We start from the raw sequence: 18937 nt of genomic DNA, 5'->3' as shown, positions 1-18937 counted from the left end.
GAAAAACTGTTTAAGTCACAAACTTCATCTTTTTCCTCGCGGTTTAGCATTGACATTGATATACTAACTTGACTTTCAATGTTTGCATTGATAAGTAAGAAATACTGTTTTGTAAAAAAATTACTAAAGCTTCCTATTACGTTTTTAAGATTTGTAAGTTGCTCTTAACAAAGTTTACTTCTGTTAACGTAGCTCTTATGGTTGAAATTTTTTTTACAGCATGCAGAAGGATATTCCATGGAAAATAGTATGGATAAAATACCTTTTGTTGGTAAACATCAATTTACTCAATTACCAGTTTATAGAATTCTAAATGGTTCCAAAACGGATCACGTTACTATTGATAAATTACAAGTATAATAATTTGTTTTATGATAAATATATTAATTCTCCATGCATTTAAAAAAAATATTTATTAATGTTTTTCAAAACGTTCCGTAATCACTACGTGTAATGATATGATAATACTTATCACACGTTCAGATTGTAATAGTGTGCTGTATAGACTAAGAATGAGATGTTTACTTCGAGTTAGAAGAGCTTTCAAAATTGTTTGATTATTGTCGTACAAATCCATGAAATGAAATGTCTTTTTTTTCTGCTTGTTAGCACATATCTTTTTATAAAGGAAAATCTGAAGTTTAGATAAAATTTTTTCAGCTGCTGATAATATTTACTAACTGTTATATATATATTCCTTATTTCTCTACCATATCTAAAGATATGGTATATATATCCGTTAATATTGGGAAAAAACTTAAATGAATTCGTTGTGACACAGAGGTTTCATCATAAATGGCTTGTAGTTTAACTGGCATTTAATGTTCTTTAAAAACTGAATGTAGGCATCTTGAATACTGCATTGAATAAATTGACTTAGCAATCAGTGTTATAAACATAAAAATATAGCGTATTTGCTAATTTCAATAAATTTTTTATGCTTTCGTACCAAATGTCTTTAGATTTCGAAATTTTGTGTTTTATGTCTTTTTTTACGATATCAATTCAATAGCAGCTTTTATAAAGCATGAACGTGAAATTTCAACTTAATTATAAGTAAAACCCCCTTACAATAATCTTCAAACAAAACTAAAAGAACTTATGTAAGTTTGATAAATTTAATTCATATTTTTAAAGAAATTTCTAAAGATTGTATGAATTTACTATATATTTTATTGATTCTGTTTTATCATTTCAGAGCCTTGTTAAGTCTAAAATCATAGTATGAAAACGGTCATGATTTTTTTTTCCAAAGCAGTTTACTTCTTGTATGGCACTGATATAGTACTTGTACTTTAACGTAATCAAATAAGGGATATTGATATTCAACTATGTAATAATTAATGCAAACCTAAGACCAAATATATACTGAAACCTTCTCACATTAGGAGTTCATAAAAGTTTTAAAGTATTTTTTCGCCATATGTAATGCAAGGTTTAAGTATAATACTAGTCAACAATCAATATAACTTGTTTTGATTTCTTAATAGTATAAGTACTAGATAAAATGATAGAATGAGAAAAATCCGCTGGAGCGCTGCTGGTCTTCGTCCTTATGGCGAAAGTATGGACTTTTTTTTAAAGTTTAATGAATTTTTGGTCCCTTAATTTAATTTCTTTCATGATATTCTCTAGTATGCATTATAATACTTTGCACAAAGTGATTTTTGTCTGATGTAGAAAGCGTTGTTAATGTATTTTTTTTCTTCTATTTGGAAAAATTAGGGGTAAACCCTCTCTTAAAAAAAATGTACGATTTACAATAAAAAATATAAAAAAGGAGCCATCGTAGTACAGGCTCCTATAAAACTCTTCCACTTTAAAAGGTCAAAACTAATTTTGTTAGAGGTCAAAATTATCATTTTTGAACGACTTTAAAGAAAAAGAAATGTTGTTTAATTTTTTGATCATATTTTCATGGTCAAGAAAGAAATTCACAAAAAAAAGACCACTTTCGTCCTTAAAGCTTCATAAAAACTCTTTAAAAGCATGCATTTTTTAAATTAAAAATAATATTATCGTATAAAATGTAACAATTCATGCATATTCCGCGTATTATATATAACATTATTTAAATATGTAACGATACAACAAAAGAACGTGTAAGCCAAGAAAAATTAGAGGTCTTTTTTAATAAGGCTCTGCAGTTACTTATGTTATGTCTTACTGTAATAGTAAATTACTAAATTTTAGAAAAAAATGTATGTGTACAAAAAAAATTTTTTATTTTACATACATACACATAAAGATTTTGAGCTAGAGTTATAAGATCTTATTCATGCATATGGATTTGTTAGGTTTATTACTACGTAAGGTATTATATCACTTGACATTAAAATAATTATATTTCGTGGGAAAACAAAACATTTATAGATGATTTGTTTTATTAAGTAGCAAAGATTTTATACTTCAGTAAGAATTGTAACAAATGAATATGAGGTGTCAAAAAAAGATGATTTGTTTTTTTAAGTAGCAAAGATTTTATACTTTATTAAGAATTGTAACAAATGAATATGAGGTGTCAAAAAAAATTAAAGGCAGCATTTATTGTATGCTACGTTATTTTAACTGAAGGAGGTTTGGGAGGGAAGTTAAAAACGGAGAAATATGCCAGAAAAATGTATGTCATATTTAAGCATATTAGGAGTGCATATGAATTTTTTCAGATGTCTTACCACAGGAAATTGTCGAGAAAAAAATTATGAAATATTGATTGTCTAACACGGTCTTTTATATAATAGCAAGGTTAGGTTTGCCTTATAATTAAAATTAAAGTATATTCTAAATGTGTCGGAAAAAAAAAAACGTTTTCATAGAAACCTTGATACAAAAGGAAGTTGCACGACAAAAGAATCAAGCCTTGCCAAGCATTTTTCAAAAATATAAGAAGTTAAGATGTCCATGGTTAGATTTTTTTGAGAGCTGATATTTATGGTGTTAACTAAATATTGGGCTCATGTGACATCTTTTTTATTACTTCTGCAGTATTATAGACATACTGATTATATGCAAAATAAAAATTTGAGTTAGCATTAGTACGTGAAAAGTGTTAATTCTGTGTAGACCGATAAAAAAGATAACAATAATGCATAAATTACTGTACTTGTTATAATTTTCTTTTAAAAATTTTGTAGCAAATGTAGGTAAATCAAGAAAAAAATCATTTTAATTTTTGAAAAGAGCTGTTTTTTTTAAACCATCGAATTTTGTTAGATAAAGTTATGAAGAAATCAATTCTTTTACCCTTTGTTCTTCAGAACATAAAAATTTAAAATATTTAATTCATTTGAAAGCATATATATAATAGAAAAAATGTAATATTTAAAAAAATTTAGAATAACAATCAGGTAATTGTCCATTAAAATCTTGTTAAGTTACAAAGTTTTCTTAAAAACAAATTTATTGTTCAAAATTTATAAGCAGGAAAGTAGAGTTTTTTTGTTTTACTTGTGTAAATCCATTTTTTAACATAAAAATAACATCATTTAGTCATACAATATTTTGTACTCAAAGAACTTGTAAAAAAATCTTGATCCATTACAAAATTTATTTTTTAACTCTTAAAACAATAACTTATTTTTAAGAATTTTATAATTTAAAGAATGATAATGATAAATTCTCACCCCCTTCAAGCTCTTTTTTCATGCTTTTCGTGAGTGGTTTGACCATTCAAAAAAAACGAATCTCACTATGTTCTCTGTTTTTGTATATAATTAATGTTTTTAAGTGTAGGTTAATTGAACTATTTACAAAACTTGTCCTTTACAGCAAAAATGAGAGTTATGTGTGAAAGAGCAAAATTTTATAAATCAAAAATTAAATTTTCTGTAAAATAGGTCTTATGATTATTCCAAAAATTAGCAGCCCCGTCGTCTTACTCTTACCTAATACTCACTGAATAAAATACTGTTGTTTGTTAACACATAATGTTAAATGCTTTCAGTATAAGGTTATACATCGATTTTTGACCCTTCTCAAATTAAAAACATCTTATTAAAAGCTTGTTTATTCGTAATCCAAGCAGTTTATTTACCATTATCATTGCTAATTTTCAAATCATCAAATTACTGGAGCATAAATCACCTGAATGAATACAAATACATATTATCTTACCTATTCAAATATCTAGAAGATTTAAGAGGGCTCCTTCATGTTAATCCCCAAAAAAGAGAAATACCATTTCTAAGAGAAGAAAATTCGCTAAATCCACAAGTGACCTTTCTTACACTTCATACGGATCAAATCGTTGAGATATTTGAGCTCGAAGTTGTAACTGTTGGCATGCATATTTTAGGGGTTGCATAAAGGAAGAGTTTTTCTAACTTTATAATAAGCCAAAATAAACTGTTCCAGAAAAATGAGTATATATGTTTTGTAGATGAAGCCTTCATCTTTTATGTGCAACATATAAAGTTGAGGGTAATGTTATAATTTAGCGATAAATTTGTGATAAAAATAAATAAATAGTCATGTCCAGAAGCTCATGAAGTTATGTGGGTAGCAGACATACTGACTCACTTTGTCGCGCGGGATTTAAAAAAGTTAAAATTCGTATGTGTTTTAACAACTAAAGTTTGAACTTTAGTTTGAACTTCAGTTTGAACCTGTTATTATAATGAAAAAGTGTGTAATTAAGAAAATACAGTTATATTAACTTTGAGTCTTATATAATTTTTACAAGATACAGGTACAAACACTATATACACAAGGTAAAGCAGAAAGGCGATACACAAACAAGACATATACACAGTTACTGCTATATCGAACGACACACGGCTATACCTGTTTGCACTGGACGGATCAAAAAAAAAGTTTTTTTTTCGTAGCAAGTGAAATTATAGACAAAAAAATCATTTTTTTAATTCTTTATTAAAGATTGCATGATAATTTTTAGATACATATGTTTGTCGCAAAGCAAATTTTCTTTTTTTTTCAATTTGATCTCAGTGGTAGTCGCAGAAGCTCCTTTAAGACTGCCATCGAAATTATAATAAAAAGATGGTCTCTCACGTGATGGATTCTTTATTTGTCGATTTTAACGCTGTTGTTTTAATCTTGATAAATGTTCCACGTCAGTTTTCTGACACCTGCAAATATAAACATATGAAGTTTTCCTTCCAAGTTGGTTTCTTGTTACCATAGGCATGGTTCAATCTTTCTGAAAGGCTGTTTTTTGTCAATTTTTCAAGATTGTAATTTATTTGTTGGTAAAGTAGTTCAACATTTGCTGCCCTCAAAAGGACCAGTGAGCAAAGCTCTTTTTTGACGAAAGTTTCTATCGGACGGTGAACTTCTTGGGCCTGATGTTGTAGGACTAGAATGATCGGGAGGAAAACTAGAATGTCTGAAGCGTTAGAGCTAGTTGAATAGCTTTTTGCCAACGCTTCCTGGCGTTACTCTGGGGACGCTTGTGTCTAAAATATCTTCTTATTTATAGAGCTCAGTCGTTTTGGTGATCCGAAGGAAGCAGATTAGTTCATGATACTTGACTGCAGGAGACTCCTACAATTGTTTTAGTTTCATTCTTCTTTGTAGCTTTATTGTAAGGTTCACTCAGCGCAGACCTTGTACAGTCAAGTGGGTAATGCAGGACTATCGGTCTATGCGTGCAGAGAATGTGCTACAGGGAGGTACGCCACTGGCCAAAGAATGTATTGCCTTTGGGTCGTTTCCCGAATAACCAACCATCCACCGTTGGTCAGGGCAGTGGGCCTGGAGAATATCTCCTCTGTAGGTATGCCGTTGGGACGAACCACTGAGGAGGAAGCTGATAAAATTTTCAGTTGATGTGATTACCTGAACTCTTCCAGATTGTTTTTCCTGGCTTGCTATTATAGAAAAATGTGCTCGGGTATGACCAGGTTGGTTAAAAGAACATCTGTAAGAACACTATTGCCTTGTGACAAAGGGGGCTACTTATACGTTTTTTATAGGTATAAAACAATTTTCTTAACAATAAAGCTCTGATATGTAATAGACTAAAAGGCAACCAACAATTTGTCAGACTACAACTGCTGAGCGTTTAAATCAAAAGGTGGGTGTATTGTGAGAATAAAAACAGAAAACAATTACATTGTTTAAGTTGAACGCTATGATTTGTTATTATCGACAAAATTTACGAAGTATGTACCAATGTACACCTTAAGACAATTAAATACTCACGAAATCAATAAAGTAAAATTCTTGCAGGTTTTTACTTATCAAGCGTGGAAAACACGTAAACATTGTTTACACTGGAAAATCAATGGGCGAGAGTAAATGTACTGACAAAAAACGTTATTGAGTCCGACGAACAATAAACAAACAAAGTTTCTTTTTATAATTGTGTACAAATAAATGGACAAATATTATTTTCATAGTACAGAAATTTATTTATTTTACACCAGCTAAATAAGTGGTAAAAAATGCATTTGTATATCTATAGTCAATATCACGTGGATTCAAAAAACTACACAATAACAGTACTTCTGAGATCCTAATCGAGACTGAATATTTGTGTTGTTAAAAACTATATAGTTTTTATTTTAATAAATAAAAAAGCACATGCATGTAGTTCAAAGTTTTGTGAACATAAATTATGACTGAAACTGAAGTTAAAATTATTTGTAAACTCCTCTCTTTCTTGTTCTGTAACCTTAATGGCTATAATATCATGGTCGGTCAAAGGTGGAGCTGCATAATCAAGTCAAAGTGGACTTATTTTATAGCCTTTCACGATCTACCAGCATTAACTTAATTCTAAACTATACAACGTTAAATTTGTAGCATGCAATGACATTAGTTTCAATAAACGGTGTAAAATATTTTTTCTTTAGTGATTCAGAACATGGTACTATACCTATTTAATTAAATAGCTCTACATCTTTAAAAAATATTTTTTGTTTTACTGTAAGACTTTATAAATAATATAAGTCTTAGATCATTGATACTGCTATAATTTAATAACCCGTACAGAGAGCATGTAAATTTCTGTAGACAAATCAGTTTTTCTTTGTTACAAATATCATCTGGAGTTGTTAAACTTCAAAAAAGTTGTTCCATATCGATATTTTTTTTAACGTCAAGAGGCTTAAGCTTTCCTACTCTGTAAAAAGAACGAATGTTGTCCAACTCTGTAAAAGCGTTAAATCCTAAAAGTGCTTTGCAAAAGTCGTCACCTAAATAGTTGGCTAATTTTGAGTATGTCGTACCAAATTGTAGAAGTGTTAATGATGCAAGACATATTATTTTAAAACTTTAATATTCAAATAGAAAATATTTTTAAAAGCTTACAGTTATTTCATTCATCAACTATACCACTGCATTTTAAATCACTAGAGCAAGAATATTGCGCATCATTTACGTTAATCAATAAAGTTGAATCCTCCGAACTCAGCATTATATGATTAGGGAGTAAGTCAATTCAGGTGTAATGTCGAAAGCAATAAAATAAAACCATTTGGGTTTGATTGTGCAGTTTCACCTGATATTATCTAGGATATTGTAGCTATTGTAATTGAAGAACAAGAAGAGGAAATTGAAAAAGTGATTTGACTTAAGTTTTGCTGGTGATCTGTGCTTGCGAAATTTTTAACTCAAAAATATTAATTATATATCTGTCTATTAATTACAATCAGAATAAAAAATTTTTAACCTCAAAGATATTTCATCTTAATTTTAGCTTCAGAAGTACTTGTATTATTTTTTTTTCATCTGCTTGTATTGCATTTAAAAAAAAAACATGTTTTTCTTCACACTATTAAAGCTTAAGTAAGATAACTAAATATACATTTTGTAAGAATATTGATAAACTATTTATTTGTACATAATTATGATGAAAATTTTCTTTGTTCCATATTTATTATGGTTAATTTTGAAACATGGTTTTATTCCTGATTAAACTTCTGATCGTTGCTCTTTAATTGTGGACAACGTAAATTTTATTCCATAGATAAGTGGAAGCCTGTAAGAGTTCTACTTCAGTGGTTTTGTAAATTTTGCATTGTTTCGTGGTGTACGTCAGTACATATTTAAATATTTGCTTTGCACATACCAAATCATAAGATTTCAGCCAATTAATATAACAGTTTACTGGTGATATTGTTAAAAATGCCATCTGTTGCATTAATGCCCTTAGTAATAATAGTCCAAAAAATTTATAGTCTTCTCATAGTCTGTATATTTTTATACTATAAAGTTTTTTCACCGTTATTCCTACTGTCACCACCATCTACAAGAATTGGCAATTTGCAAAAGTAGAGAATGAGAGGAAAATGCCATCCACGTTATCCTCCTATGTGATCTAATTTATTTGAATATTTCAGTGATTGGTGGAAGTCCGCCTAACAGTCTTTCATTATTTGTGAGGGTGGAGGGTGAAAGGGATGTCCTCCTATGCGACTTTTTATACAATCTATCCTTAATTAAAATATGCTAGCCACGCAACTTCCTAGGCCCCTACGCTTATCCAGTTATTTTCAAGGTTGGCCAAAGTCAATAAAATAGTCTTTTATGATTTGCGTCTACAAGAGCAAGCCTACCCATGCAATTTTCCTCTGCCTCCAGGATTGTGTGAACATTTCCGAGGTTGTCTAAGGTCAACTAAGCAGTCTTTGATCACTTTGTGTGATCATCTCCTGTTTACTACGCTTGTCAATTGTTTTGGGTGCGATCGTAAGTTATTTTTATTAGTATCTAAATAATGCCGTTTTAGGGACGTATAACGAATGATATGAAGTCTCCACAAGCACTTAGCATTCCCTTTAAATACAGTTTTGAATTCCTTCTGATATTATTAATAACCATTCATGAGAATTTGGAAGTATTTTATTTTAATCATGATTAACACATTTAAAATGTTTTTTAAAACATACTTAAAAAAAAAAGTGATGGTAGTAAACTTTTATCATGAAATTATATTTTTTTTTAAATAACTTAAATTATTGGTTATGTAATTATTAACACTATACAATCCATTGTAATAAGCGTAAGGTTTTTCATAATCAGGGCCTCATATTAGTCCCATCAAGAATTTATTAAGTTCTCATAAATAATTAGCAACAACGTCATTAGAAAAAATTAATCGTATTATAAAGGCATGTCCAAATTTGTCAAAAATTTGAAACATACTTTTTTAAGTACTTCAATAAATATTTTAAAGCATAAACACACACACACATACACACACATATTAGTAAGACCTTGTCCTCTCCACACTTCACGCACCAATATCTACTAATACTGGCTATTTCTTACTTATTTAGGTGGTAAAAAATATATTAACATCGAAAATGTATTTATTTAAAATTAACTACTTCTTGTTTCTCCATGGAATAGTAAGATCCTGTTTCTTGTATTTTCCGTTTTCATAGTTCTTCCAGATTCTAATATTCCTTCTATGCTTGTATGGGAAGCATTTTCCCATCCTATTTTTCTTCCATATTTAATGATATACGCGGTATAAAGAATTTTCTCTTTTTTTAAGAAATCCTGATAGGGAGTTGAAAACGGTTTATGAGAAAATTGACTGCTGTAAGCTTCATAAATATGTTTTTTTTTATTTTTTAACCTTAAAAAATAAAGTCTAGTTTAATTTCTCCGTACTCAACTTGTTACACAATTTATGACAAAACATCCTGGTGAGCATGTATACGTCCAATACAATCATAAATATTTTTGGCTAGTTCTGTAAGTTAACTTCGAAGAATGAGCCTTCTTGACAAAGCAATACTTGCCTGGTTTGTACAGTTATGTAACAAAGTGTTATTTAAATAAACGTACGTATCAGTATCATGTCATAAAAAGACAAATAGAGAATTAAAATAGTTTATATCAATTATCACCATTATTACCAACAAAATGCGTAGCACATGAAAAACTTTATACTTGCATCTCAATTAACACAGAACTAATATGAATTTATTGAAAATCTCTCTTTTAGTTGTATATATAAATAAGTTATTGATTATTTGTAGGTATAAAGTTTATCTACTTGCATATCAGGGATTGTAAGAAATATAGGAAAATATTCACTCGAAACTAAAAAATTAAATATTCACGAGATCAGTGAAGGTTGATAAGGTGTCGTGTTAAGAAGAATTTAATGTAAAAATAACGGAAACGTCATCAACATTTATTTACCATGTTGTTAATACGTATATTACTAGCATACAATGTCTATTAGTACACATCCATATAAGTATGAGCATATTTTAAAATTTTTATGTGTTATCGTAGTTTGCTAACGAAATAGATTTTAAAATAGAATAATATGCATGCATATATATGTGTCGGCAGGCGATAGAGTCCGTAAAGGTTAGTGGGATTCTCTCAGAGTTCTGAGGGTATCCAGAAGCCCAACAAGGCTGTGAGGGGCAGAGGGGAGTCTTGACAAAAAGTAGGCTAAGCCGCAATGAGGGTCAAAAAGACAGAGTCTTATTTTATTTATATAAATTTATAAACTTAACTCTCATTCAAAAAATAATAACAATTTGGGAATATTTATATGGGCCACTCTTTTTCGGCGTCAGATCCCACACGGCCCAAAAATGGAAATATTTAATAGAGGTAAGAAGGTTGTCAAAATTTAAGGTAAAACCCTTTATCTCAAGTGTTAAGTGGTAAAATTTATGAATCCAATGTGGTGGTAGAAAAATGGCTGCCAAACCAATGGACATGGCTCTGAAATAAAAAATTCATTAACTTTTGTGCTTTAAAACGCCTGTTAATACCAGAATAAGATTTTCTCAGGTATAGTTTTTATGATTAAACAAGATCACAACTTACTATGCAACCACAGGCATAATTCACTAACCGTTACGTTAAAAAATGACTAAAATAGCGATTTTAGCTGCTATGAGTTCACTAGATGTTCTTGGAATCTAGTGAAAATATTATCACTACACTATTATCATAAATTATTTTAATAACAGTCAGAGCTCTCACCATAAGTTATATTTAAAAATCCTGACCTCAATAGTATGGTAAACAAAACGATTTTACATGGTTTTAAGTCCGTCAGATGTCCCTTACAGCTATGAAAAGGATTACGGTTAAGCCATTCTTATATAACGAATGAACAATCAAAAATTTTAAAGAAATCGTACTTCAAGTACGAATGACTAGCCCCAGCCTTAAAAGCATTAACAATAAATCCACTGTTTTTTTCTCGGAGTCGCTGGGGATCATAGACAAAAATAGTGTGGTAAGTAGTTGTAGTGAACTTGGACAGCAGCTGTATGAGTCTTGTGATTTGCTCGTTGAGCCAGAGATATAATATAAGGCAACAGTGACACTTTTGATTGGGCCATGAAATTCTTTTTTCATATTGTACAAGTAGGATTATTTTTATTGCAATAAGTACACGTAATAGAGGATATTGCATGAGTTATTTACAAAAAATTTTTAAAATTTGATAGTAGTATATTATATTATTATAGTAGTATAGTACTAACAAACAGTATTATAGTCTCGTTGATATTTGCTGTACTCTGCTTACCATAGGATCTTAGAATATGAATTCAACAAATACATAAAAACTTAATAGTAAACATCTACCCGCTTTAAATTGTGCTCATTAAGTTCAATAAATAAATTATCATTTGTAAGAAGTTTTATTTTGAATAAAAATTGTGTTATGACTCAAAAAACATTATATTAATACATTCTAAGACTAATTAAATTATAACAAGCAATATAGTCATCCCTTCAATATGCATCAACACAGCTTTCTAAAGGAAAGCACAAGGAAAAAAATAGCTGCATCCAGCTTTTTGCTATTCAAGGGTCTGATTAAGTATGTACATACAATTTCTTTTCACCAGCTTATACAGCATTAGATATCATGTATATAGCTTAAAAAAACTATTGCGTAGTTTTGTCTAGATATACAAGTTGATTAAGCACTTACAAATCTATTGGTTAAAATATAACAGTAATACTGACTAAAGCTGCTGTTCTAGCTCCCACAAAAGAATTTCGCTCTTCTAATAGTTCACAGGACCATCAAGGCAGGAATATAAAGAAAACTTAAATCTAATATTACTTTTGTAACTACAAAGCTAGTAACAAAAGAGATTCTAAAACTAATCTCTCTATGAATTTCATAACTAGCCTTCAAACTAACAAGTGCTTAAAAAAGTAAAACTGCATTGCATGAAAGGCCTTACATTGCACATATTAGAACCAATTTTGTTACTGTTACGACCTTTTTACTTTGAAAAAACCGTTAATGAAATACAAACATCAGTTTGCAGGTTCTCAATTTTAAAAATATAACTTACTGGTAATACGATGCAGTAGTTCTTCACGCAAGTCGTAATTACTGTAAAAATTTTTGATCTCTTTTGAGTTTTTGTCGGTACAATAAGATGTTTATTATTAATTGTTGATATAAATGTTATTTAAAAATCATGCAATCTTGATCAATACACTGCATGTATACACTTTACCCAATAAACGCATGTGTATTCGCTCTTGCTTTATAAGTTATGGCTGTGCACTGAAGAACAGAGCTTTTACAACATAAATTACTAGAGGGTCAGTTATTTCATTATACTATAAGTTACTGTTTCCTAACTCTCTAGCGCTATCCCTCCCTGACTCCTACAGCTGCTGTACAAGTGACTGAGGTTACAGCTGTGAGGGCACTTAGTGGGTTGTATGCACATACTTGAGCAGATAATACCCCAATAATTGCTTAGTGTACCGATGGTAATACTTCACACTCAGTCAGATTGTATTTTTTGATGGTAATATAAATTCGTCAGCTTTAAGGAGTCTTTAATGTTATGAATTTAAGTGCCAGAAGTATATGTTAGCTCTTGAATATTTATTGCATTCAAAAGAAGCTTACAATTGTTATGGATGGTAGAAACGCATAGAGCATGTATGCTACTTGAGCCTGCTAAAACACAATGTTGAGGTCAAAGTTTAGCAAAATAACTTAAACTAACTAAGCTCTTGGAAAAACATTCTTTGTACAGTCCTAATAATCTTCTTGTTCAAGTTTTTTTTGAAGTAATTTAAGGCTTCAATCAGTTTTAACTGATATAACATCTCGCTTGCCAGGCATTATCTTACTACTCTCGGCATTAATGTTAAAATTTGTAACTAAAGTGGTTGATTCTTTAGTAATTCTTGTTCTTGTTAAATAACTATGTATACACCAGCAGCCCTCCGTCTTGGCTTCACCGGAGACCCATTAAATAAATCATCGTCGTGTGTTAATATGTGATGTGAAATATTTTCAGTTTTGAAATGTTTTCTTTTTCAATCTATTCCTAACGCATCTTAGAATGAAAATCTTCTTATTGAACAGTAGTTTTCGTCGGATAAGTGTTATCGTCTCTGGGGCTAAGCGGACGTAAGGTAGCTGTGGAGTGATAGTGCATATATGGTAAATCCTACTTTTCCTACTGAGGGCACACCTGACCCTCAAAAACGGCCGAGGTCGAAGAAAATATTTTTTTTTAATCCACTCAGTTAACTTGGTCAAATGATAAGCTGTAAAAAGTAAAAAAAGTATAATTATGCTAAAAAATACTATAAGATCCCTTTGCCATAAAATAATCGTTGGCCCACAATGGCCGTTGATTTGCACTTTCTCCCGAGTAATCTACAAAAAGGACCATTTTTAAAGCTGTAACGGTTCAAAATTCACAAAAATATGTATTAAAAAATATTTTGTCTTAATCTCACGACTTTATAATCAGAGCAACAAAGTCCTAGAGCTTAATCTGAACATTGTTTATCTCTAAAAAAATGCAAATACACATTCTACCAAAGTGGACACATTACATGCATTTGAAGTTTTCCTTCCAGTTCGTCCTCTCGCGTCTTTTGGCATGGTTAAGACTTTTGTTAGCCCTACAAACTGTTTTTCGTCAACTTTGTTGAGTTCTAATATATTTGTTAGCAAGATACGAAACTAGTCAGAGTTTGACGTCTGACAGCCCTAAAAAGGACCAGTAAACTTCTTAACTAAATTCTTTCTTGACTGAAGTTCCCGGCAAACGTGACTGCCTCTAAACCACCTCTAAAACTACAACATCTAAAGCTATGAAGCTAGTTTTGAAGCTCTTTTCCAACGTTTTCTGGTATTACGTCAAAGACGTTACTGTCTTAATCATTTTTTTTCAGACTTAGTTGTTTCGGTGATCTAAGGTGGAGAGATGGGTTCGTGATGCTTGCCTGTTGGAGACTCTCCCGTTTGCAAAGATTTCTTTTTCCATCGTAGCTGTTAGGTTCGCCCAGCGCAGACCTCACAGAGGATCAGTGATTCCTCGTTAAGTGATTATAGTCGAGAGGGTAATATAGGGTTGTCAGTCAGTGGGATTCCTAGCCTTGCGACGAACGACTTCGCTTCTGACGTCTGCCAGTGAATGACTGACTTGGTTTAATAGTGATCGGATTTATTTACTCTTTAAATCGACACATTGTTGCTAGATATGGTAGTAAAAATGTATTTTTTAGCAAGAAAGTTAATCTTTAGGTGGCGTTTCAAAGAACCGATGATATTGATGGTAAAGTAAGGAACGTAAGTTCTTATACTGACCCTAAAAACGGCCAGTGGGTAACTTCCAGCTATTCCCTATAATTAATTTTGATGACAGAGCTGGCTGTATGTAGCTTGACTCTTACTTTTGAAGTCCCTGTTTACAAAGAGTGTGCTGGAGGACGGTATACCACTGATATCTTATCTTCAAGTCGTTTCCTGCATAATAAACCGCTTAGTGTTAGTTAGAAAAAAAGGCCTGAATGATACTGTCTTTGTGGGTACGCTGTTAGGATGACCACTAAGAAGGAGGCTGTTGTGGCTACCTGAATTCCTTAGAGTTCTTTTCCCTGGCTTGCTGTAGTAGCAAAATCTGCTGTGGTAGCCTCAGGACGATTGGAAGAATGCCTATGAAATTCCAAAATACTAGAGCACATTATACTCTGGCTAGATATGTCTTGTGGTATTTTGCTGTTGAAGTTAGCATTAGGAACACTTTTTTATTGGTGGTACTCGTCAATCGTGGAGGTTCGAGATAGAGTTCTACGTAAGTCGCTTGTCCATTAGAAAACAGTATTGTTGGTAGCCGAAATTGCAATTGCATGACTGAAAAGCTGCATGACTTTCAGCTCTACGTTTTATGCACTGCCGATGGTTGACTGTGGCATTTGGTACTTTGCTTAGGGATATATTAACAGGATTTACTTCATTCTATTGCAGGTAGCTTCACTTTAACTTCTACACCACCAAGCAGATCCTACTGAACTGAAGTAAAAAGCTAGCGTATTTTTACAAAACTTTAAGTTTATTTATTACTATTGATATAAATTTCTTGAGGATAAGAACTATGCTTAAATTATCCAGAAAGTGTCAAGAATCAGTACGTAATATTTTACCTAGATCAGTTAAGTAGTTTTGGCGGTTAACGATGACAATGGTTTTAGTCATTATACTTTATATATAAGTAAGACAATACACTTTCTCGTCAGTCTTTGAAATTTTTTGTGAGGGCTCAGCTGCATCCAAACTTTGTTGCAATTTTTTCACTGACCATGATCAAGCTAGCTGAGAAGCTACCTTAATAATACTAATTTTTTTGTGGATGATTTATTAGTAAATTTCAAAATATCTCTTTGATTTCCAAAAACGTTGCTCTAAATTCGATTTCTCAGATCGTGTCATGGTAATATCTAAGCAAACTACATTATCCTTGTCAAAATTTTGTATTGAATCAGAGACGTCAGCGTTGCATTGATCCTTATCATTAACCAACTCAGGAAGCACTAAACTTTATTCATTGGTACAAGCCTGTTTACGACAATAACTGCAAATATTAATAGTAAGAGGAAGAAGAGGAAATTTTCCTTCAAATTTCTAGATAAAGATCTTAAATTTTTCTCTTATGATCATCTATACCAAAATGGTTAAAATACCGATATACGTACAGAATGTATTTAGGTCACGAAAAATCGTAATTTTTACACTTACAATACAAAACTTCTCTACGAATCACCATTTACTATTTTAAATTTTGATCATTAACTTTGTTTTATACCTATATTAATGGTGCTATAGTTATTATAAAAAAAAAAAGTTCTTTACATACACAGTTTATAAGGTCCACTAAATATTCTTTTATCATAAAGTTAAATTATTAAACTAATCAAGTCATAAGTACTATATAACTGTTATACCAAACTAATGTCCTATTTAAATTTATGATTCTAATTATATTGTTATATTACAGCAACCAATATGAGCTAATAATTAAAAAAAGATGAATTTCTGGCGTCTTCAGCTATATACGTATGCTGTTACTAAAATTCATCATAATATAATATAGTAGCATTAAATGACTGACACGATGCTTACAGCATAAGATATTGCAGCAGTATGAGGTCAGTTTTGGCAATCTTTGTTGGATAAGAAATTGTTAGTTCTTATTAGTTCCTGGCTTTTTACAATGACAAATACAGATAAGATATATTTAAAAAATTTATAGTGCTCTTAATAAAAATTATATTTAAAAAATATTACACATCCAAAAAATATGAGTAAAATGTAAGAAGTATACTGTTTTAGCGCATAACAATTACTATTTTATCAGGAGGGCCTCTTATTAAAACCTGACCTATACAAAAGTTATTGGGCTCGGGGGGGCATAAATAATTCAATGGTCCAGTATCCACTGGGCCCAGGTTTTCGCCTTACTGTTCGCAAATTTTTTTCAATTAAAAACACAAAATTTCTATTACAAGATAAGATTTAATATCAAATTTTAATAAGAAGGTCTTGTACAGTTTTTGTACAATGCTTAAATTTTAAATATAAAATCCACTTGATTTTGATAAGAATAATCATAAAAACCAAACCTTATTCCTTTATTGTTTCGAAAACTATAAATTTATTTCAGAAATTACCAAACAAATTGTGTTCTTTAAATTTTGAGAAGAATTAAGCTTAAAATCTCTTCTATGGTCAGCTGAAGATTCGAGGATTTTTTGATAAAATATTAACAGTGATGCGTTTTAATAAAATACCCCGTGTGGCAAAGTAACACATAGTTACGATTTTATGTTGGTGCGCTCGTTATAATATTTATCTCTTTTTTTCCTTAAAAGTATTTAAAAATCCAATGTCTTATTTTGCCACAGAATCTGAGTATTCAATAACCAGCTAGTATTTAAAAATTAAGAAATTGATTTTTGGAACGTGGAACCACTTTTTTCAGATCTTTTTGCTCGTTAGATCAAAGAATTTTATTTATTTTTTGCACAAAATCACAAATGTTCCGGATTCGTACGATCAAACAATTTTTTAAAATAAACAATAATTGTGGAATCCCCATGTTTAATCAGTTTATTTGTTGAATTCTTGAGAATAGCGTTGCTCGATTGTATTTGAAGTATAATATTTGACTGTTGTGACGTTAGATAATAATAATGGCATAAACATAATCTTATTTTCAGTTGTAAGGAACACCTGGTAGACTCATAACTGCGTAGAATGATTTTTTTTGCTATATATGTGATATTAGAATTCGTTATATTACATGTGGTCAAAGCTTCAGCAATTGTTAAAATATATTATAATGATGGTGCAATGGTAATTTTTTACTCGTCTTTCAGAACACTCAGTGGACTCCTAACAGCTTAGAATCTTTGTTTTAGCTAATTTTTGAGGTAAGCGCTCGTTAATTATACTTGTGGTGATATAATATTGTTATTATATGTAGTAATAAATAAAGTTTTACTGTAAACCCGTAATTAAAAGTTTAACTGAATAAATTTAATTTCAGCTCCAGAAGCGTTATGGAGAAGAAAAATTAATCAATTTTTAGTTTGGAAGTCATGTCCTCTGTTTTTGGCAGCCATATTGGTACTGCCATATAAGACTTACGAATTTTGCCACTTGATATTTTAAGTGAAGGGTTTTACTTTAAATTTAAATCATCTATTGACTTCTGTTAACTTTTTTATTTTTGGGTGGCATGCAATCTCACGTCGAAAAAGAATGCCACATACATATTACATTGCTTATACATCAAAATACTAAGCTTCAATTGTTTGAAAATTTGTTACAACACTTTGCTTTGATTTATTAATCAATCATGTAGCAGATAATTTCAAAAAGCATGACAATGGCAGCGAAAGTGTATGAAATATTGCTATTGGCTGATGTCTATGAGGGGTTGGTATGCAAAGTGCATAGATAGGTAAAGTCTTATTTATGTATACAATTTGTTAGACTTTTATCAACAAAATATTAAATGATCTTGTACGTTTGGATGAGTTCGAAAAAAAAAAATGTTAAGAGTCCTGTCTTACACCCAAATTTACTAATAAATATGGCCCTGCATTATTATAAGGCGAAATAAAATGACCTGAAGATAATGTTGTAACAAACTTTAAATAATTTTATGTCGTGACTTAGTAGTAGCTGCATACTAACACAATCTTTGTTGTACTATTGCCTGCGAAAACACTAAAACTTCTTTATCATTTTACCTACTTTATTTGATGAATAACAATTGCTAGTGTTGAGGCTCCCTTATTTGTGTCAATTAACTACAGTATGACAGCAATGTTTTTTTCGTGAGATATTTAATACTTTTTCAGGTTGCTTGTTGCTGTCGTTGCAAAAACCTATGAATCTTGTCGTCATCTTATTCTTAGCCTAATAAGGCTGACATACTCAGTCAGTGGGACGTTGTTATATTTAATATAAAAATAAAATAACATGCCTTTTAATTACTTTTTACTTTTTCTCTCACTCCCGACAGATCACTCGTATTTACTATCCTAGCAAGTTACATAATCAGAAAGTAACACATAGAGCTGAATCAATACATAGATTTTGCATATAATAGTTCAACTAATAATGACATATATTCTAGGATAAACTTTATGTGATAATTGCTTAATTGACCCTCGTTTGTGGCAAATTTTTTTCAAGCTGAATAAA

The 18937-nt window shown here is 30.6% G+C and overlaps 1 protein-coding gene across 1 annotated transcript in view; it reads left to right on the top strand.

Annotated features, from left to right (window-relative positions):
- The first annotated feature begins 225 nt into the window (after window positions 1–225).
- BckdhA (Branched chain keto acid dehydrogenase E1 subunit alpha) overlaps window positions 226–18937 on the top strand; it is a 485456-nt gene continuing 466744 nt past the window's right edge. Inside the window, exon 1 of the mRNA XM_089595682.1 lies at window positions 226–354. Coding sequence (XP_089451808.1) covers window positions 238–354 — 117 coding nt within the window. The 5' untranslated portion in view covers window positions 226–237. The remainder of the gene's footprint in view (window positions 355–18937) is intronic.

The sequence above is a fragment of the Copidosoma floridanum genome, unplaced genomic scaffold (assembly GCF_036245765.1).
Source record: "Copidosoma floridanum isolate Cflo_tuat_1 unplaced genomic scaffold, Cflo_Japanese_pri ptg000027l, whole genome shotgun sequence".
Classification (NCBI taxonomy): domain Eukaryota; kingdom Metazoa; phylum Arthropoda; class Insecta; order Hymenoptera; family Encyrtidae; genus Copidosoma; species Copidosoma floridanum.
This window is presented reverse-complemented; position numbering and strand designations above follow the sequence as displayed.